At 45.6% G+C, this 23,315-nt stretch overlaps 1 protein-coding gene across 2 annotated transcripts in view; it reads left to right on the forward strand.

Annotated features, from left to right (window-relative positions):
• The window catches only part of LOC142493052 (interferon-induced, double-stranded RNA-activated protein kinase-like), a 144,900-nt gene that overhangs the window by 39,049 nt on the left and 82,536 nt on the right, over positions 1 to 23,315 (forward strand). For both annotated transcript variants that reach the window (XM_075596491.1, XM_075596490.1), the window contains exons 8-9: positions 1,469 to 1,524; positions 21,968 to 22,028. In XM_075596491.1, coding sequence (XP_075452606.1) covers positions 1,469 to 1,524; positions 21,968 to 22,028 — 117 coding nt within the window. The remainder of the gene's footprint in view (positions 1 to 1,468; positions 1,525 to 21,967; positions 22,029 to 23,315) is intronic.

Raw genomic sequence — 23,315 nt, forward strand, 5'->3', positions numbered from 1 at the left:
CACACACACAGAGAGAGAGACACAACACACAAACAGACAGAGAGAGAGAGACACAGAGACAAACACACACACACACAGAGAGAGACACACAAACATACAGAGACAGACAGGCGCATATAGAGACAAACACAGAGAGAGAGAGACAGAGACACAGAGAATGATAAACACATAGAGACACACAGAGAGAGACACACAAACACATCCAGAAAGACACAGCTACCTCTGCACCTCCTGCATTTCACACGGGGATTCGGGAAGGGGGGGGGGGGGCGGGATTCGGGAAGGGAAGGGGGGGGCTTCTGGGCAATGTTGATGTGTCCTGACAGACATCTCCGATCTCTCTGCACCTTATGGGAAGGGGAGGGGGGGGAGGGGTGATCGCAGCCATGTGCTTTTCATGCACACTGTGAATATCCCGGCCGGCATCTGCAGCAGCGCACCCTGGCTGATTTTTTTTAAAATACAGGCATACCCCGCTTTAAGGACACTCACTTTAAGTACACTCGCGAGTAAGTACATACCGCCCAATAGTCAAACGGCAGCTCACGCATGCGCCTGTCAGCACATCCTGAACAGCAATACCGGCTCCCTACCTGCACCGAAGCTGTGTGCAAGCTGGGAGACTATAGAACCTGCTACAAATGCCTTATTTACATCAGTTATGCACATATATGACGATTGCAGTATAGTACATGCATCGGTAAATGGGAAAAAGGTAGTGCTTCACTTTAAGTACATTTTCGCTTTACATACATGCTCCGGTCCCATTGTGTACGTTAATGCGGGGTATGCCTGTACATCGATTCTAAAACGCAGAGCTATTTCAGCCATGTGAAATTAGGAAAAAAACTGTGTCTATTAGAGTCGAGGAAATACGGTAATGAACCTGAATCTTCGCCAATCGATCACAGGAGAATGGATCGATCGGCAATGTAGCTAAACTTATTTAGTTATTTATTTTAAATGGCACTTTGGACTGCAGCTTTAATATGTTCTACATAATGTCTTTTTATAATCCATTCTAGATTGCCTAGTTTTATCTTGCTTGTGTCTGTGGTGGCCATAATATACGTAGCCAAGATCGGCCAATGTCAATGTGGATTAGGTGATAAAAATGTGCGCTATTCTTTCTGCGGTTTTGAGCTTGGTGAATATCATATGAAGAAGTAATTTGGCATTACTTACTCTTTTTCATGCTTGTAGTTACATTTAAATTCGACCACTAAAATATCCATTATTATATGGTAAAAAATAATAAAAAAAATTCAACTTTAATACATATTTTTACCCGTATCAATGTTTAGTGAATCTAGGCCACTGATTTTTATTACACCGATACAGCCATGTGTTTGCTTCAAGTACTGACATCGCTTGTGTTGAAAAGGAAAAATAGGACATACTGCAACTTGGGGGAATAGTTGGGTTTTTGGACGGAAACATTTATTACTCCTTTCTATCCATGTTTCAGGCTCAACGTGCTTCAGAGACGTCACCTCTGGTCCCCGTTTCTGCCCTACCTTGCAGGTAATTCACTAGAAACTACTGGTGATTTTGTGGGGAACTAACTAAAATGAAGGATGATGTATAAAGCTCCTAACAACTCTGGGTGATATGTATGAAAATGGAACACTTTTATTCAAGACATAGCAAAGATTTGCATCTGCTTCAATTTGCAAGCAGCAACAAATATGCATATGTAACCCTCTTTGCCCGGCTTCTAAAGAAGTTTACATCAAGTTGTCTGGTTACATGGCTTGCTCAGTCTTTGATACCTTCTCAGAGTGCTAGGTCTGTGCAGGTTGGCCGTTGGAAATGCAATGATGGGCACCAATAACTTTTCATAGAAACAGAAGCTTTATTAACTGCCGTTGATAAAGGCTCAGTCACAACATACACTTTAAAATAAAAGCAGATTTTCTCTGAGCTCTCCACTGTTTACAGTATACAGACAGTCCTCGTTTTACAACGCTTCGTTTTACAACGAATGGCTTATCAATGCTATGCAATGCATACCTATGTTCATTTTTACAACGCCAAAACGGCTTATCCAACGCTCTTACGACGCTTTGCAACGTTGTTTATGTGTACATGCACATAAACAACGTTGCAAAGCGACGTAAGAGCGTATGTATATATATATATATATTATTATATTATACTATATAATATATTATTTATTATGTTATATATATATATAATACAGTATATACACTATATAATTTATGTGTGAGCTGCATATCTTATTTCCTGCATAAAATATTTGGTGTATTTTAGTGTTAAAAATGCCTTCAGGAACGGAACCTTTCATTTAAACAGTGTTCCTATGGGAAAACGTGTTTTGCTTTACAACGTTTCGCTATCCAACGCCATTTTGAGTAACGTATTCTGTCGGATAACCGAGGACTGCCTGTACTGTTTCTTTTCTCTTCCCAAGCTGACCCAAATCTCGTCCTGATAGGGAGATGCAGAGGCATTTACTCATCCTTGGTTAACTGATTCCCTGCCTGTATAGTGCCTGTAGTGCTCCATCCCCGGTGGGCCCCTTTTGGTCTGGTGCTATCTTCTCTTGTACTGTTCTCAGTATCCCGTTCTCGGTACTGAATGCCACCTTGTGACGTTCTGGATTAGAGTTAGCTATGGCCCCTTTTGTTTGGCTGATCCTGCTATGCCTTTGGGATACGGCTCGTGGAACCCCTTTTGGGCATAGGCTTCCTCCATGTGAGCCAGGAGACTAGGGATGAGCCATTTCTGTGGACACTAGCTGGTATGGGCACTGTCCCTAACTACAAAACAAGTAAGGGGATACCTACCCTGTTGTAGAATCATGAAGATAACTTATTTGCACTATACACAGTGAGGCTCCTCCGGGGACCTAACTTCCAGACCCTCATACAGTGATATCACCAGTCAGAACTGGTCAGCGCTTACCCGCTAAGGCCATCGTAATCCCAACTGGGTTACATCTCTCTTTCACATTTGTATATAGAGAGTTCAGAAGAAAAAAAAGGGACCCCATTAGTTTTTCCTGATATCTTCTATATTTTTCACTCAATCCGCATGAAAATGTGCACAGTTGTAGGTCTGTGTAGATTAGCACTATATATAATGCACAAGGTACACCAGGGGTGCGCAATCTTTCCATGCTGTGCCCCCCTGCCTGCTTCCCTCCATGCTCATGTAATCTGCTGTGACAGACCTATTATTCCTAAACAGTGGTGGGATTCAAATTTTTTAGCAACAGGTTCTCTCTCACGGGGTGGGGGGGGGGGGCGAGCGAGAAACAAGGGGGGTGGTGAGAAACAAGGGGGGGGGAAGAGGGAGAGAGACGGGGGGGGGAAGAGGGAGAGAGACGGGAAAGGGAAGAGGGAGAGAGACAGGGGGTGGGGAAAGAGGGAGAGGGGGTGGGGAAAGAGGGAGAGAGACGGGGGAAGAGGGAGAGAGACGGAGGGGGGGAGAGAGACGGAGGGGTGGAGAGAGACGGAAGGGGGGGAGAGAGACGGAAGGGAGGGAGAGAGACGGAGGGGGGGGAGACAGACGGAGGGGGGGGAGAGAGACGGAGGGGCGGGAGAGAGACGGAGGGGCGGGAGAGAGACGGAGGGGCGGGGGGGAGAGACGGAGGGGGGAAGAGAGACGGAAAGGGGGAGAGACGGAGGGGCGGGGGAGAGACGGAGGGGGGGGAGAGATGGAGGGGGGGGGAGAGACGGAGGGGGGGGGAGAGACGGAGGGGGGGAGAGAGACGGAGGGGGGGGGAGAGAGACGGAGGGGGGGGAGAGAGACGGAGGGGGGGGAGAGAGACGGAAGGGGGGGAGAGAGACGGAAGGGGGGGAGAGAGACGGAGGGGCGGGAGAGAGACGGAGGGGCGGGAGAGAGACGGAGGGGCGGGGGAGAGACGGAGGGGCGGGGGAGAGACGGAGGGGGGGGAGAGATGGAGGGGCGGGGGAGAAACGGAGGGGGGGGAGAGATGGAGGGGGGGGAGAGACGGAGGGGGGGGGGGGAGAGAGACGGAGGGGGGGGAGAGAGACGGAGGGGGGGAGAGAGCGGGAGACCATACAGCCCTTTTATAGTGAAAAATGAAAACCAACAATATTTGACTGAAATAAATTATTTATTTGGCTTTGTTAAAATATTTCCATATCGCTACGATTGTCATTATACTGTTTCTTTTGTCCAGACCAGAGAGAGACCAGGGTGGGGGGGGGCAGAGAGAGTCCGGGGGCGGGGCAGAGAGAGAGCAGGGGAGGGGCAGAGAGAGACCAGGGGGGGGGGCAGAGAGAGACCAGGGTGGGGGGGCAGAGAGACCAGGGTGGGGGGGGGCCAGAGAGAGACCAGGGGGGTGGAGCAGAGAGAGACCAGGAGGGGGCAGAGAGAGACAGGGGGGGGGGGCAGAGATAGACAGGGGGGGGGCAGAGATAGACGGGGGGGGCAGAGATAGACAGGGGGGGGCAGAGATAGACGGGGGGTAGAGATAGACAGGGGGGGGGCAGAGATAGACAGGGGGGCAGAGATAGACAGGGGGGGGCAGAGATAGACAGGGGGGGGCAGAGATAGACAGGGGGGGGCAGAGAGAGATCAGGGAGGGCAGAGAGAGACATGGGGGGGGCGGAGAGAGAGAGAGAGACCAGGGGGGCAGAGAGACCAGAGGGACCCAGTTCCAGCAGTCCCAGCATAATAAAATGTCCAAAAGTGCTTGCAGTGAAAATGGTTAGTTCTGAAAATTATTATTTTTTCTGCCTGCTGTGTGTGTGTGGGGGGGGGGGGGGCGGCTTCACTTACCTTGTAGTCAGAAACACAATGGAGCAGCAGCAGCAGCAGGCAGGTTTTCTCCTTCTTCAAGGCTGTCACGCTGTGCAGCCCATAGACCAGGCCAGTCCCCTGTACTGAGGTGGGATGTTGAATATACACACCGACAGCAGAGGGAGCGGGTCCGGGATGTGGTTGTAGCGTGGCCAGGCCTGGGTTAAGATTTAGAATAGTCGTTGTACTTGCCGAGTTCAGGAGTATAGAGAGTTCTGTAGTTAAATCCGTTTCCGTGTACAAGGGTCTGAGAGGTAAGAATCGTGATGGGTAAGCCGAAGTCGGGAGCCAGAGGGTAAAGTCAGACAAGCCGGTTCAAATCTGTAGGAGAAAAGACAAACAGGAGCACGACACAGTTTCCAGGCTACACAGGAAGCAAGGAGCTATGCAGAGCAAGGGAGTGAAGTCAAACCAGGATATTTAAAGCAACAGTGACCAATCCGGACGAGGGGCATGGCGGAGGCGTGTCGAGGAGCTGCTCGTGAGTGGCTGAGAGACCAGGAAATAGTAGAGCCCAGCTGAGGGTCTGTAACACCAGTGCCAGAATCCAACATGGCGACGGCAGAGTTCAAGGTATGCACTGGGCGGCGGCATGGGTAGCGACGGGGGGCAGGGGCAGCAGCCGCTGCAGTACTGGTAGTGGGTAAGGAGGGGTCACGCTGCAAGGGATGTGGCCCCCGATTCCTTACAGTACCCCCTCCTTCAGGATCGACCTCAGGACGATCCTTCCAAGGCTTCTGTGGAAATTTCTTGTGGAAGCGGTCCAAGAGAACTGGAGCATGGATGTCCTCCTTGGGTACCCAAGAGCGTTCCTCTGGGCCATAACCCTTCCAGTGAACAAGGAATTGTATCTTTCCTCTGGATACACGAGAATCCATGATTGTCTGGATTTCGAATTCAGGTTGTCCTTGGACCGTGACTGGTTTGGGTCTATGGGTCTTAGCAGGGAACCGTTTGCTCTGGACGAATGGCTTGAGCAGGGAAACGTGGAATACGTTTGGATTCCTCATGGAAGACGGAAGTTGCAGACGAAATGCCACAGGATTGATTTGTTCCTGGATCAGAAAAGGCCCTAAGAATCGAGGTGCTAATTTCGGGGTCGGAGACTTCAACTTGATATTCTTAGACGAAAGCCAAACTCGGTTCCCTGGCTTGTAATTAGGGACCTGTTGACGACGGTGGTCTGCCTGAGACTTGAATTTCTGAGCGGCGCTAAGAAGCGCGGACTGAATCTTGATCCATGACTTCTGAAGAGTAGTTACCCGTATATCAGCCGCCGGCACTCCTCTCGGAATGTTTGAGATTGGCAGTCGACTTGGGTGGAAACCATAATTCACAAGGAACGGGGTTTCATGCGTGGATTCATTACGAAGTGAATTGGTTGCAAATTCTGCCCAAGGTAGCAGGTCAACCCAATTATCTTGGGAATCGGAAATAAAACACCGCAGGTATTGTTCCAGCGTTTGATTTAGTCTTTCTGTTTGCCCATTAGTCTGGGGGTGATAGCCTGACGAGAAGGATAGCGCCATGCCAAGCCTCTTGGAGAAAGCCCGCCAAAATTTCGATATAAATTGCGTGCCTCGGTCCGAGACTATGGATGTAGGTATCCCATGGATGCGAAACACCTCCTTGGTGAAGATATCAGCTAGGGTGGGCGAGGAGGGAAGTCCTTTGAGTGGAACAAAGTGGGCCTGTTTTGAAAAACGGTCAACGATGACCAAAATGGTATTCATCCCTCTGGAAGGGGGTAGATCCACAATGAAATCCATTGAAATATGTGACCATGGACGTTCGGGTACTGGCAAGGGCATGAGCAAGCCTGAGGGTCTTTGATGAAGAGTCTTGTTTTGTGCACATACTGGACAAGCACTAGTAAATTCATGAAACATCTTTGCCATATTAGGCCACCAAAAAGTACGCTTGATAAGATCCAAAGTTCTTTTGAAGCCGGGATGGCCGGCTGAACGGACAGAGTGGCCCCATTCTAGTATCTTTTGATGAAACCTGGGTGCCGCATAAAGAGTTCCTTCCGGTACCTCTAGACCACTCGGAATTTGTGTTTGAGCTTCAACGATCTTTTCGAGAATGTCAAATGAGTTGGCGGAAATTATAAACTTAGAGGGTACGATAGTTTCAGGGGTTTCTTCGGATCTTTCCTCCGGAGAAAATTGTCGGGACAAGGCATCAGCTTTTGTGTTCTTAGAACCAGGAATATAAGACAGAGTATAATTAAATCTTGAGAAAAATAGTGCCCAGCGAGCTTGACGAGACCCCAGACGACATGCATTTTCGATATACAGAACATTTTTATGGTCGGTCAATATAGAAATAGGTTCGCGGGAACCTTCCAGGAGATGTCGCCTTTCCTGTAAGGCCATCTTGATAGCCAAGAGCTCTCTATTGCCAACATCATAGTTCTTTTCAGCGGGCGAAAACTTCTTTGAAAAAAAACCGCATGGATGAAGCTTATCTTGAGGGAAGAATCTCTGGGACAGGATGGCGCCTACACCACAATCAGACGCATCAACTTCTAAAGTAAAAGGAAGACTAACATCGGGATGTCGCAGGATGGGTGCCGAGACGAAAGCTTGTTTCAGGGTTTCGAAGGACGAGACGGCCTGCAGAGGCCATACAGACGAGTCAGCTCCCTTCTTCGTAAGGGCCGTAATGGGAGCCACAGTGGTGGAAAAATGTCGGATGAATTTCCTATAGTAATTGGAGAAGCCCAAAAAACGCTGGATGGCTTTGAGAGAGTTGGGCTGAGGCCAATCAAAAACAGCCTTAAGTTTTTCAGGGTCCATTGAAAATCCTTTATCTGAAATTATATAGCCTAAGAAGGCAGTAGAGGTTTGATGAAAAAGACATTTCTCGAGCTTAGCGTAGAGATTATTGACACAAAGGCGAGCGAGAACGAGCCTGGTATGCTGGACATGGTCTTGAAGATTTTTAGAAAAAATTAGGATATCGTCCAGATAGACGATTACGAAAGAGTTGAGAACATCACGGAAGACATCATTCATGAAATCCTGAAAAACAGCAGGAGCATTGCATAAGCCGAAGGGAATTACAAGATACTCATAGTGGCCGCTTCTGGTATTGAAGGCAGTCTTCCATTCATCGCCTTCTCGGATGCGAACAAGATTGTAAGCTCCTCGGAGGTCCAGCTTGGAATTTTTTTTTGCCCCTTGAAGCCTATCAAAAAGTTCGGAGATCAGCGGAAGGGGGTATCGATTCTTGACTGTGATGAGATTGAGCCCTCGGTAATCAATGCATGGTCTCAGGAATCCATCTTTCTTTTTGACAAAAAAGAAACCGGCACCAGCGGGGGATGAAGAATTACGAATGAATCCTTTTTCAAGGTTTTCTTTGATGTATGCTGCCATGGCTTCAGTTTCAGGGAGAGACAAGGGGTAGGACTTACATTTCGGGAAAGAACAGCGCCGGGAACCAGATTAATGGGGCAATCATAAGGTCTGTGAGGAGGTAGAACCTTCGATTGTGTCTTACTAAACACGTCGATGAAATCCGCATATGCTTCAGGAAGAGCGGAATCATTAACCGGGGGCGTTTCCACTCCTGCGAGGACTGTGGTAGGAGAAATGACCGGCAATGGTGAGGCGTATGACTCTGGCTCCCACTGAATTGTCTTGCCATCCCTCCAATCAATGCGTGGGTTGTGCTGTTGTAGCCAGGGTAATCCTGGATAACTGGAACAGCAGGAGAGTGCATCACGTCAAAGGATATGATTTCGGTATGAGTACCGGCAGAAAGGGTGAGAGGAAGAGTCTCTAACGTGATGAAGGCAGGTTGCAAAGGACGACCATCAATAGCCTCGAGGCCAATCGGCGATTTCTTAGCGATGAGCGGAATCTTGTTAAGAGTAGCAAAATCTTGATCCACAAAGTTACCCCCTGATCCTGAATCAAGAAAAGCGGCTGTGGTTACGCGAAAATTCGGACCTTCAAGCGAGACTGGAAGCATAATTCTCTTAGGGAGTTCCTCTTCAGAGATAGGGTGAGAAGATATTGATCCCAAAATGAGTCCCTCTTGCCCCATTGGTCGTGTTTGTTCTTTGGGCCTTAAAGGACAAAAACGTACCGTATGTTCAGGAGATCCACAGTAGTAGCAAAGGCCCTCATTCCGGCGACGAGACCTTTCGGCAGTCCAGTCAGGGGTTCTATCGGCAGTCCTGTCGGTATTACGGAACTCTTGACTGGCAATCTGCATGGGTTCCACAGTGTCTAGAACAGGACGAATAGCTGGGAAGGACCTGGGAAGAATAGGGTCAGAAGAGAAAATTCTGGGACGCTGGCGTTCATGACGGCGCTGTTGAAGGCGCTGATCCACTTGTATGCATAGTGCTATCAATTCCTCCAATCCCTGGGGCCTGGGCTGAACTGCAAGTTCATCCTTTACAGAGTCGGACAAACCTTGCCAAAACACAGCAATAAGGGCTTCTTGGTTCCAATGCGTCTCCGCCGCGACAGTCCGGAATTCCAATGCATATTTGGCTACGGACCTATGACCTTGAGACAATTGAACAAGAGAAGCAGCGGCAGTATCTCTGCGGGCGGGAATATCAAATACCTGCTGGAATTCTTGGCGGAAGAGCTGGTAATCCTGGGTGGTTTCCCCACGCAACTCCCAGATGAGAGAGGCCCACGCCAAGGCGTCCCCTGTTAAAAGAGAGTAAACATAGGCTACCTTTGTGCGTCCGGTGGGGAACAGGCTGGGAGAAATCTCAAATTGTATTTCACATTGGTTCAAAAACCCACGACAGGCTAGAGGGTCATCCGTATATGCTTTAGGCGTAGGAATCCTGAGTTCTGATGGCCGGTCGCCACCCTGCGCGGCTGGGGCCGGAATAGGCTGTAGTGAAAGCTGGGAAAGCTGTTGTACCAGGCTTGTGATCTGAGTTCCCAAAGTACCAATGCAAATCGCAAGTTCCCTGATTAGTTGGCCCACCTCAGTCAGGTCTGTTTCTATTGGGCTCTGCATAATGTCACGCTGTGCAGCCCATAGACCAGGCCAGTCCCCTGTACTGAGGTGGGATGTTGAATATACACACCGACAGCAGAGGGAGCGGGTCCGGGATGTGGTTGTAGCGTGGCCAGGCCTGGGTTAAGATTTAGAATAGTCGTTGTACTTGCCGAGTTCAGGAGTATAGAGAGTTCTGTAGTTAAATCCGTTTCCGTGTACAAGGGTCTGAGAGGTAAGAATCGTGATGGGTAAGCCGAAGTCGGGAGCCAGAGGGTAAAGTCAGACAAGCCGGTTCAAATCTGTAGGAGAAAAGACAAACAGGAGCACGACACAGTTTCCAGGCTACACAGGAAGCAAGGAGCTGTGCAGAGCAAGGAAGTGAAGTCAAACCAGGATATTTAAAGCGACAGTGACCAATCCGGACGAGGGGCATGGCGGAGGCGTGTCGAGGAGCTGCTCGTGAGTGGCTGAGAGACCAGGAAATAGTAGAGCCCAGCTGAGGGTCTGTAACACCAGTGCCAGAATCCAAGATGGCGACGGCAGAGTTCAAGGTATGCACTGGGCGGCGGCATGGGCTGCGACGGGGGGCAGGAGCAGCAGCCGCTGCAGTACTGGTAGTGGGTAAGGAGGGGTCACGCTGCAAGGGACGTGGCCCCCGATTCCTTACAAAGGCTTGCTGGAGTGATGCCCAGGGTTCCACAGCTTGTGCATACTCTGGGCTTCCATACCCACCCCTTGACCCCCCCCCCCTCTCCTGACCTGGCGCCGTGAAGATGCAGGAAGTGTTAGAGGCAGAGCTACGGCTGATTGCTTCTCCACATGGGGTCCTGCACAGCTTAGCAGCAGCAGGGCACAGTGCGGAGTTCTGTGGTGGAAGGTAGGGCTGGTCGCACCGGTTCTAGGAACTAAGAAAATGTTAGGTACCGGTTCTCCCGAACAGGTGCGAACCGGCAGAATCCCACCACTGTTCCTAAAACCATCATGGCAATTGAGTGAGTTTAACTGCAAGAGATGGGTTCTGTTTTTTCTGAACACAGTGTATATATCTTACATTTGGTGCAGATATCTTTGGAGCAGTTGCCAACACCACCTAAACAAGGCAGATTTATTTGGTGTAATCAGAGAAGAAAAATGCACAAGTTATAAGCGCAGCTTTTGATGCATCTCATCTTAATATTAAAAAATAAAAAGGGGAAAAAAAGGCAGAGCTCTACCTCATAGTCGATTAAAAATGATCAGAGATGTGCGTTCCCATCAATAAATGTTGAAAAATGTATTGGATCAAGAAGATTTACATGGGCAGACAAGCCTAAGCGTTTCGCGCATCAGCGCTTTATCAAGGTTAAAAACTAAATACTCACCAAAGTGCCTTTTAATCCCCCTGACGTGCTACCGCCATCAGTCCACTCCTTCAACCATTGGAGGATGGTTCGATTACGCAAAGCACATGACATCAGCGCGCCCGAGCAGGGATTTTGAATATGAAAACTTTATTAACAAAAGACACTCCAGTGACATGGAACAAATGATAAAATTCAAAAGAATACATTAAGCAAAATAACGACGCCTTAAAAAAAAAAGTATTACAGTTATATAAAACATTTTGATACTGGTTGAACGTTTCATGTGTATGCATCCCCATCTGAGAAGACAAAACATGAAAAATTAATTTAATAATAATGGGGGTATTTTGAAAAAATACATAAACATGCTACAGAAGGTAGAAACAGTAAAATTAAAATAACACTGAGGATCTAATTGTGAAAAAAAATATCATAAACATAATCATTTATATTAAATTATATCATCACAAATATGAAACATAAACCCAGGAAATAAAATTTAAACATATAACAAAAGTCCAGAAGGGACAAGTTACATCATGTAATCTCCCTCTGTACAGCTCAACCTCCTTATAATGCTGTGCTTGGGGTCGGAAAAATCACATCGCGATATAAGCGGATCGCGTTAGAAATAATGTATAATTGTATGCATTGTACAATAAAGTATTTGATACCAATAATCGTGTTGTAAAGTATTCATAAATACGAAAATTGGGAGCCACGCTTGCATCGCGTTTTAACAGATCGCGTTATAACAGGGTTGAGCTGTACTTATTAATGGTCCCTCAAGATCAACTCAGGGGTAGTTGTATCTCTAAGGTTTTAGTGAAAAACAGTATGCTCTCTATTTAAATGGAAAGAGGTATTAGAAATGTATCCTGCAGTAGTCTTACAATGGACCCATTATACTAAAGATATATATAAAAGGGCATCTGCGTGTCCTCAATTTGGTAATAACCAAGGAAAGCTAGAAATGATAGCTATAAGACGCATTCATGTACATTCCTGAATAAGCCCATAGAGGAATGGAAAGAGATAAACAGCATATAAATTAAGCTCAAACTTCAAAACTGTTGTAGGGAAGGTCCCAATCTGAATTTAAGCCCTGGGGGGGTTCTGGTTTTGAATGTAAATATCCAGTATAACTCACATTTATCTCATATATTAGTTCTATTACCCCTCTAATTGTGCAAGGTACATGTTCGATACCCATGAACTTGAATGTTTCTGTACTGCCAAATTTACAAACCGTAAAGTGTTGTGAAACTGGATGGGAAAGGTCACCTTTTGTAATGAGACGTAGATGTTCCATTATCCGAACCTTTAAAGCCCTCGTGGTATGGTACGCCCTACGTATTGTTTGCCACATCCGCAACTTAAATATATTACACGTGTAGTGTTACAATTAATGTAATATTTTGTGCTATAACTTGGCCCAGTTACGGTTGAAGCAAATTCATATGGGGCCTTCATATATTTACATACTTTGCATTTTAAGCATCTAAAAGAGCCTTTTCGTAAATTGTTTGTTCTAGTTTGTTTTGATTGAAATAAACTAGAGGAAACGTGAGTTGCTATAGTTTTGCTCTTTTAAATATGAATTTGACCGTCCGTAATACATTTTTGAGTGCTGGGTCTGCTGATAGTACTCCCCAATGTTTTTTTTTTTTTTTTTTTTAATTTTTTTTTGCTTGTGAATTGAACTGTTATAAACGTTGAGGTGTCCATATTAGAGTTTCTCTGTCGGTTGGCTTTAAAACAATGAAGACCTGTCCATACAGTCAACTTCCTCAAAAGCTCTATTGATGAATAGCCTCTGGCTTGAAACCGGGTTAGCAAATCTCTGGATTGTGAGAGGAAATCCTCGTTAATAAAACATATTCTTTTTAATCTGATCAGTTGCCCCTTAGGGATTCCCCTAAGTAAAGGTCTGGGATGGCAGCTGTCTGCCCGTAAAAAGGTGTTATGTTAATTAACTTTACAGAATTCATCTGTGTGTATCATCATGTGTATATCAATAAATAATAATAAATCTAAATAGTGAATGTGATGAAAATCATAATGGTAAGTGAAGTGTAAATTTAAATTGTTTGAATTGAGGTAATCAATAAATAAGTGTTTCCACATCCCCATTCCAAATCAAAATAAGGTCATCTATAAACCGCCTATAAACCGTGATAAACTGTCTGAAAGGGTTTCCATCTCCAAACACGTGCAACAACTCCCATCAACCTAATAATAGGTTGGCATAGGAGGGGGCAAAACTGGTGCCCATAGCCGTTCCACGTGTTTGAAGATAGGAAACCCCATCGAACAGGAAATAATTGTCAGTTAACAAAAAGTATATAGCATCCAAAATAAGTGCTCAGTGCTGGTGATAAATTAGAATGTTCCAAATAGTACCTTACAGCTGCCATCCCATGTTAGTGTGCTATGACGGTGTACAAAAAGGTCACGTCTAGCATTACCCATATGTACAGTAATTTTTGCCCCACCTCACATATTCCAATTGTGTGAGTAGGTCCCCACTGTCCTTAATATGAGAAGGTAGTGAACAAACAATGACTTGCAAATAATAATCCATATATCTGGATAGCCCATCTCCCAAATATCCAATACTTGAGACTATTGGCCTCCCAGGAGGGGAGGCCAACTTCTTAGGCTAAGTCCTCGCTAGCGCTTATCGGGCTGACCGGGCGGCGCTTGCGGAGAAGACTTACATATATAGATATATGAAAAACAGACAGTGAATCCCTGCGCTTCTCCCTTTGGGATAGCAATAAATGGGGATAAATATATACATATATGGTGTGAAAATCTATAAGATAAAGGAGACGTTTGGTTACATCCTTTGATCAAATAACGCCAAGCCTGCTAACCACGTCAAGGTTAGTCTCTATAGCAGGTCCCTACGCTAAATGCAAACTAATGTTATGTGAAAGGGTTAATATAACCAAGCATATGCTTATATAACATAGTGCAGTTAAAAAGTGGTATATATCAGTACAGATACTCACATGTCTGCAAGTAAAGTGAATAGTGAAATACAGGGTCCTTGCTAGGAGATTATATACCTAGAAGGAGGGGCTGGCCTGCCACAGACTGCTCAATAAGCAGTTGCAGGTGATTGGCCAAATATATTAATTACACCATATTAGTGTTGCCCTATAGGAGCGTGCTGCTAAGGATTAAAATCGGGCAACAGAAAATGTAAGATGTATGGCCAATCTCTTCGCCAGCTGCATGCTCCTTACATGGAGAAGCGCAGCGATTATATATTTGTTTTACATTTTCTGTTGGGCCGATCGGCGCGTAAGTAAACAAAAAATCTATACTTACCCGCGCGCTGAACTACCCGCAATGCCCCCCCCTCCCCGCGTGCAAGCCGGACACCCGGCGCTCATGCATGGAGCGCTCACCAAGCATGAGCTTGCTCAGCGCCAGCTTAGCCTTATGGATCTTTGGGAGATGTGAAAGACTGGAATAATAGGATAAGCCTTGAAGAGAAACTCGAATTCTTTGTCATCAAGCACTCCTAGAATAGATCCTTCTTCCAAGAGTGATGTAAATTCTTTGAGAAAGGGGGTGGTGGTGGCGCCACATAGTACCACATAAGGCTGCGTCCCCGCTAGCGCTGAACGGGCGGTGCTTGCGGCGGTTACTTACATATATAGATATATGCAACTCCCCACTCACGCTGTGCGCTCGCTCACACACGCTCGGCGCTTAGGTAAACAAAAAATTATACTTTCCAGCGCGCTCAACTACCCGCAATGCCCCCCAACCGCGCACGTGTACATGCAGGACACCCGGCGCTCATGCTTAGAGCGCACTCCAAGCATGAGGGCACTCAGCGCCAGTGGTGACTCAGCCTAAGGCCGGGGCCATGGTAAAAAATACAGCGCTGAGCCAGGAAACTTACCTCCTGCATCCGGCATGTGTGGGCCTTTGGTAGACGGTTCCGCAGGCGTGCGCAAGCGTGCGGAAGCGTGTGGAATGCTGCCGACAGATTCATTAAATTTTTCGCGCTGAGGGAAGCGGAGGGCCGGTCACGTGACCGACAAAAGTCAATGGCACTCCGTGACGTCGGCGCCGTGACGTGGCGCGCTGGTGCTTACCAGTGAGCCCCTGCAGCCGCAATGAAAGCGGCTTTAGCAGGGGCTCTCTTACGCTTATGCAAGCGTGCGGAAGCGTAAGTCTTAGTAAAATTTTAAATTCAAGCGCCCAAGGGAGCGCAGGGCCGGTCACGTGAGCGGTTCGCCCAATGAGGGCGAACCAGCTCCGTGACGTCACAGCCCCCACCCCCCCGACACGCCCCCAGCAGCGCGCGGACCAAGGCCAGGGAAAGCACCCGCTTTTCCTCACCGCGCCTCCGTACGGCTGCGGCAACCCTGGACGCAGCCTTAGAGATGTCATTGAGTTGGCGAAGCGTCTCCTTTTGATAATCACTCTTATTCTGAACCACAATGGCTCCTCTTTTATCCGCCCCCATTATAATGAAGGAATCATTGGACCTAAGTGAATTATTAATATTATGCTAACTCTTAAATCCTGTAACTCCTCCTGTACCCACTTCTTAAAACACTGATTGCACAAGTTGAGCAAATTGCTTTAAAATTGATACATTGACACAGTGTTAAAATGACAGTCTGCACTAGTTTGAGCAATATTCCATTTGGCTACACTTAAAGCTGCAGTTCAAGCAATATCCTACATGTGTTCTGTACTATGAGAAAATACTTGTAGCATTTTAAATTAAAAACAAAAAACACATTTAAAGACATTTTTTATGTATTTTAAAGTAACACGCATTTTTGTTCCTATAGCAACTATTTACAAAGTCACAACCCCTTCCTCTTCTGAAAGCAGGGCCCTACCCTCTCTAGCAGTGAACCAATTGAATCTAGTGCCTGCCTGGTCACATGATCTTCCTGGGGATAATAGGGGAGCCCCTGCTGCAGCCACAAATGAATGAATGATATTGTGAACGGTGCTTTGGGTGTATACAGTAGTAGAAAGGTGAGGGAAAGAACCCAATTTAGCACTCAGGTTCACTCTCTGAAGAATAGTGAATGGTTTAAAACATAATCTTTATTAATAACAGTATATATTAAAAAATGGTTGATAGAACGACGTACTGAAGGTAGGTAGATCCTGAATAAAGTAGCCGTGTTGGCTCCGGATCAGACTCATAAGTGTACCAGAGGGTTTTAATAAACTGCTGGTAACATATTAGCACAGAATTCCTGATGTGGACCTGTGTGGTAAGTGAATACTCCAGGTGTGTCCGGGTATGTGCTGAGACTATAAGTCACAATGCTGGTATTATATCCTAGTAGGTGATAGTATATGTGACTTATAGCAACTAACATACATGAAGAGCAAATAAACTATGTACATCAGTTGTAATCAATTCAATCAGTTAAGCTCCCCTGTGTAGGTCTGTATACCCATATAAGTGTCAGGATGACCTTAGGTAACCCACTGAATGTAATGTCCAGGGGTGTGTGGACCTATAGTAACCTGCGTTATGCTTGTAAGGGGTAGGTATCCTGACTGTATATTCTGGGGGTGTCGATGAGGTCCCAGTGAGGGAGACACTAATAGTGGGAGACAGACTTATACCATGAGCTTATGTCAGAGGGCTGGAAACTGGCAAAAACTGAATGATAAACCTCCTTAATGCTGTGCAGAGTGACAAACACAGCAAAACAGCTACAGTATTGCTGTAAGTGAGGTTCCTCAGGACATATGAATATCGGAGCACTGTCCCTGTATACACTGCTGAAAGAGGCTGCGAGTGACCATCGGGGCACTTGTATCCTATGTATATCTGCACGAGCAGACTGCCGCATCAACTCGCGGTGTTAGTAAATAATGCGGAGGCAGTGACTGATCTGCGCGTGCACGTGTGTGGAAGGAGCCGACGCGCGCGTTTCGCGAGAGGCTTTCTCAAGGCGAATGGTGAGTATCACTAAGGATACCCTGCAGTTAGGCAGGTATTTATAGGGCCCCCAGTGATGACGTCATTGGTTAACCCCTGGTGTGCCTTGATATGCTAGGTTCTGTGAATGAGCACAGTGAGTGTACCAATGTGTATGACTGCATACCCTGCACATTGCAATATTAAAGTTCTGACTTAAATCCTATGTTGTTGCCTTATTGCCAGATACATGCAAAGTGAAGCAATAATGCACTTCAGATCTGCCACAGGGGTAGTAATGGTTGATATTAAGTATGATCATGTGAATAAATAAATCATTTTGTTAGGGTCCAGAGTGGCCCTATGAGTCACTATGTGACCTCTCTAAGGTGGTCTTGGTGGTCTTTGCACAGGATTGGGTAGCTACCTGACGCAGGCATGGCAATGCTACTGGGTTTACATACCAGCGGTGATGAGGACAAGAAGCGAATTTGGTGGACAAAGGGGGTGCATACATGCATGGTCCAGGGGTAGTGCTATGGGGAAGTACACTACCGTTATAGGAATGGGGTGTATAGAAATCCCTCATTGAGACCTCTAGGGGCCAGGCTCCCAAGTGTGTAAATCCATTTGGCTTCTATTTGGAGAAGGACTTTGTCCCAGTCTCCTTTCCGAAGTCCTCTTGTTGGATGATCGATCCCACAGAAGGTGATGGCCTTAAGGTCCCCGCCATGACACTGATTAACGTGTCTTGACAGGGGTTTATCAGCCTTATTCCTCACTGTTCCTATATGCTCAAGTACCCGCTGTTTAAGGCATCTGCCTGTCTTCCCCACATAGATCTTACCACAGACACACTTGCCTTGATATATGACACCTATACTGAGGCAGTTGATGAAGCTGCGTATAGGGTACGACTTGGTATCATTCCAATTTCCAAATTGTTTTGTGGTGTTCATATACTGGCAGGCCCTGCATCGCTGGCAGGTATATGATCCGGTAGGTTTTGGTGGTAACCAAGTTCTTGGTGTCTCCTCCACAAAGTGACTATGGACCAGTAGGTCACGTAAGTTCTTAGCTCGTCTGCTAGTCATGGAGGGGCGATCTTTGGTGACTCCTCTTAGGAGATCGTCCGCTCTGAGGATGGGCCAGTGTTTTTCCAGGATGGCTCTCGCCTTAGGCCATTCTCGGTTGAAAGTACCTATGAAACGGATCACTTTGTCTTGTATTGTGGGTGGTTTGTCCATTATGAGGGTTCTGCGTGAGGTATATTTTGCTCTCTTATAGGCCTTTTTGATACTCTTCCGGCTATACCCTCTATCCACAAAGCGTTGTGTCATAGTTTTTGACTGTTTTTCGTACTCCTGATCAGTGCTACAGTTCCTCTTGAGTCGGAGGAATTGGCCTGTCGGTATGCCATGAACCTGGGCCCTCGGATGGTGACTGCTGGCTTCCAAAAGGTTATTTGTGGCAGTTGCTTTGCGATAAATGGTGGTGTGAAGAAGGCCCTCATTATCCCTTGAGATTTGTAAATCTAGGAAACACATAGTGTCCTTATTGTATTCCAATGTAAGGTGGAGATTGAACATGTTCGTGTTGAGCTTACTAATGAACTCTTTGAGGACTCCCTCTGGGCCTCGCCACAGGATGAACACATCATCGATGTAGCGGACCCAGAGGTCAATGTGATCAGTATATGCCTCCAGACCTTCTGTAAATACTACACTGGCGACACACTTTATTCGAGCTCGGCTAGTTCCTCGAATTCGGGTATACCCGGGTGTATTGAGGTTTGTGACTGTTTTCTGCCCGAGTGCATTGAGTTATTTTCCAGGCAGGGATTGAAGCATTTTATTCCCGCTGGCTGCAATACTGCACAGTACATATATATATACTGCATTACAATTCATGAATTTATGCCATCTGGTAGACACGCGAAGCATTGCAGCCTATTAAATCCTAATCATTATCATTTAACAGATCAGCCGCCCATCAGCCAGGCATGAACCCAGGCTGGGAAGGCAAAGGCAACGGGGCTTGTCAGAGGTGAGGAGCGGCGCATTCCAGGTATCTGCCAGGTACATACCGGGTATTTGCTCGAATAAAGTGTGTCGGTGCAGTACCTGGGATTCCCACCATCCCAGGTAGAGGTTGGCATAAGTGGGGGCACATTTGGTGCCCATTGCCGTGCCCCTAAGTTGGTGGTATATTTTACGGTCAAAAAGAAAGTAGTTCCGTGTCAACACGAATCTGAGCAGATCTACGGTGAATGTATTATGTTTGGTATACCAGCAGCCCCTTGTCTTTAGGAAGTAGGATACTGCCTCAAGGCCATATTCATGGTCAATGCTGGTATAAAGACCCTCTACGTCAAGGCTGACCATGATGGTGTCTTCGCTGATACATACATCGTCCAGCCTTTTAAGGACATCCTTAGTGTCCCTCAAGTAGGATGGTAGGGCCTTGACGAAAGGCCTGAGTACTCGGTCTACATAGGAGCTTGCCCGCTCGGTAAGATTTCCTATTCCAGACACAATTGGTCTGCCTGGAGGGGGAGTCTTGTTTTTATGTAGTTTGGGCAGGCTGTAGAAAGTAGCTATTTTTGGTGTTTTGACCCATATATAGGCTAGTTCATTTTTATCAATGACCTTGTCTTCAAGGGCTTTTTGAAGAATGTTAATCAGTTCAGTGTTGAATTTCATTGTGGGGTCTCCTTCAAGTGTCTCATAACAGAGGGGGTCTGATAGAAGTCTCAAATTTTCCTTTTTATAGCTGTTTTTATTGAGAATGACTAGATTTCCCCCTTTGTCCGATGGTTTTATGACTATTTTGTCATTTGTGGCTAGTTCCTTGAGTGCTTTTCTCTCCTCAATTGTCAAGTTGTTAGGGAGTCTACTCAATTTAAGATGTTCTAAGTCTTTAGTAACTAGATCCACGAATACATCAATATTCGAGAAGTTTTCACTGAAGGGAATGAACTTTGAGCTTGGTCGTAGGTCAGTAAACGGGCCCTCGCCAGGAGGTCTTTCACTCTCCTCTAGAAGTGCTCTTAAATTTTATGATCTTCCTCACAGAACTTTGGCTGTCAGTGCAGCAGAAGAGGACCCAAGCTGAATCTTCGCTGATCGATCACATGAGAACGGATCAATCGGCAACTTAGCTAATCATTTGTCAGTGTGTAGATTGTATTCATGCACATACAGATGCAGCGGCCGTTATTCAAACACTTCACGCGTTGTATACCTCAGAATACCGATGTCATGGCGCGTGATTTCTTCCCGCCTTAAGGCGCGAGTGCAGAAAATTGTATTTTAGTGTTTAACAGTGTTAAACACTGAAATTGACACAGTAGCACAGTAGTGTACACATTACAATTCATTCATTTCTGCCACGGATATGAAACAGAATCCATGAAATCCAAACAAAGCAACCGCGATAAACATGGGTGCCTGGGGCGATTGGCCGCGTTAATGCCGCGTGGAGTACAGCAGCGCACATGAAAACGGCGCTGTGATTTGTTCGAATAACGGCCGCTGCATCTGTATTGAATAAACTTTTTTAAATTTTTTAAACGAAAGCTTGAATTGCAATTTTAATACATATCCATCTAAGTTGGTGGTTCTCAACCTTTCGCTCATGCACCACACTCCCCCCTTTCTTACACATTTGCATTTCATACTCACCCTTCCTCACACTCCACATTCATCCCCCTTGTCACAGTTGTGAATAATTTTAATTTCATCTCTGTATGAAATGTGTGCAGATGATCAAACAGGGAGACTTATTTTGGCAGAAAAATATGGGCTTTTTATTAGCCAAACTTTGTTTTTAACATAAACAGCAACTTGTGTTCCACAAAAACTGGGTTAAAGGAGAACAAAATTCTCCTACCTATCGGTTGGGCATCCAGGCCCCATAGGGTGATCCCTCTTGTGCGGTCCAGGAGCAACAAGCTGCCTTGATTAGAGAGCGGCCTCTTGCATTGTATACTGCAGGCTTTTTAAAGGCCAAACGAGTCTGAGACGATCAATTAAGGCAGCCTCCTTTAGAATTAACCTCCTCAGTGCTGTATCAGGGTATGTAAACAGGTTTTCTGTGTCTCGCTATTTGACAGGGGAGCCACCCTGTTAGTCTCTCTTCCATAATGGATTCAGAATCAATTATATGGATACATATTATTACATTTAAAATGTATGTATAGGATTACACTCTGAAATCCTAAATAAATTACACTTGCCATACATCATGTAACAACACCCCTGGAATGGTCCGTAGTCTTTCAACCCCCAGATCATCTGATGATTACGTAGCGTATTATGCACATTATTTGAAGTTGAAGGGTCGAGTGTCTCAAGTTTAGTGAGTAGGCTTTTCATTTTGGGGCCATAAGTGGAGATCAAAAAAAGACGGGACAAGTTTACAGTAAAGTGTTGATATTTGTAATGCATTTCAGTGATTGTAATAATAAGGGGTCAGTAAGAGCACTAGTAATTCTATTTTTGACACCTTACCCTTTTAATACTATGAACATTAAAATAAGTGTGAATGTTATGCAAACTTGCCATTAGCTGTAGAAGTTGTAGCTCTGTCATTTGCTTGTAATAAAGGTGCTAAATGTATAATGCTCATGGTGTTATGTTGCATTGTACCAGTATATCTGATTCAGTATAAACCTTTACGTTCAATACATAGTTAATAAAGCAAAGACATTACCATTGTTCTGTAAGATTAGGTGATACTTGAGGCTAGCAAATAACGTTGACCAACGCAGAAAGTTTATGGAACAGAAATTCTAACCATGGTTAGAAATCAACCTGTTCTCAAGGATTTTGAGTATATGAATATTTTTATTTTCACAACTGCAGATCAAGGTAAAATATTTGATGTTATTATAATATAGTAATATTTTATATCTCTACTTTTTCAGTCCCAGTGCTGCAGAAAGCCTCGTATCAAATGATGGTGCTGAAAGAGAAAAACAAAAAGTGGTATGCATTTTTATTTTACACAAATTTGCTTTTTGCAAATTTTAAATCTTCAATTGTCAACAGAAGCAATGATTTTAACTGACCTGTGCTTTAATTTATAGTGTCCACAGAGAATTCCAACCATTTAATGACATGACATCCAGTTTTAACCTAAAAGATGCCATCCTTTTATGTTGGAATATGCATTATTTTCAGTTTTACCTGATCTTTTGGGTTATTATTCATGACTAGGGTTTTTTTGTTTTTGTTTTTTTTTAGGGTATTCGTACTACACCAAGTGAAGATGTAATTTATGATTCAGTCCTTATTAATAACTGGACTAAGTTATGTTTGAAGTTTAATTCACCTCAATAGGGTGATCATTTTTTTTCCAGACCGGCCTGTGTCGGCAGTGGTTTCACGATCGGTGCAGCCGTTCATACATGCTCAGTCGGCTCTGACGCTAACGTGCCAACGGCAAACAAAGAAATGGGATTTTGGCTTTTTTTTTTTCAAAGTCATCAGGACACAATCCCCAAAAACAAGGCAATCCTGAAAAAACGGGACGTCTGGTCACCCTACCATAAAATGCCCAATAAAGAAACTTAAACATAATTTGCCAACACAGATTATACAGTAAAAACGTACTTTCCTGTTCCCCACATGGCAGTGGGTACTAATTGGGATTAGCTCCTCCCTCCGTGACATAGGACGGGAATCTCTTCTGCAGGGACCTTGTATATAAGGCCCTCCCACTACCTGCAGAACAGTTTTTTTCCTGTCCTACAGCATAGCAGTAAGTTTTGTTATTTTGTTAAGTGGGATTCGCCAGGACTGTGAGTGCAGTTCAATCTGAAGGGTTCTCAGTCTCCCTACCCCTAAAGCTCCGGCAGAAGCGTAGCCTGACCCTGCAACCAGGGAGAAACATTGCGGGAGCATCTGGGAACACAGGCAGTCTGGGGCACATGGCGGGGTAAACATGCTAGTCCCCCTAAGCAAAAAGTGTGTAATCGGAGCGCGCGTATACGCGCCTGCACATTCACTTCTTCAGCAATGACGCTCTGACGTCAATCGCAACTGCGCCATGTGGACCCCACTATAGTATTTAAATGGGTAATACCATGTAACGGTGTCTGATTCCTGAAGCATTTCTGAGGGACAAGGCTTCCTTTGCACAGAGGAGTGTGGACGCTGGATCAGGCAAAGGATCGCTGCCCAAATCTTCTAGGTGAGTCCCTAGATAGAAAACAAGTACGAAAAAAAATAAAAGAGAGAAAGTGAATAACATTGAAATGAGTTTTTTTTTTG

The sequence above is a fragment of the Ascaphus truei genome, chromosome 4, assembly GCF_040206685.1.
Source record: "Ascaphus truei isolate aAscTru1 chromosome 4, aAscTru1.hap1, whole genome shotgun sequence".
NCBI classification, from domain to species: Eukaryota; Metazoa; Chordata; class Amphibia; order Anura; family Ascaphidae; genus Ascaphus; species Ascaphus truei.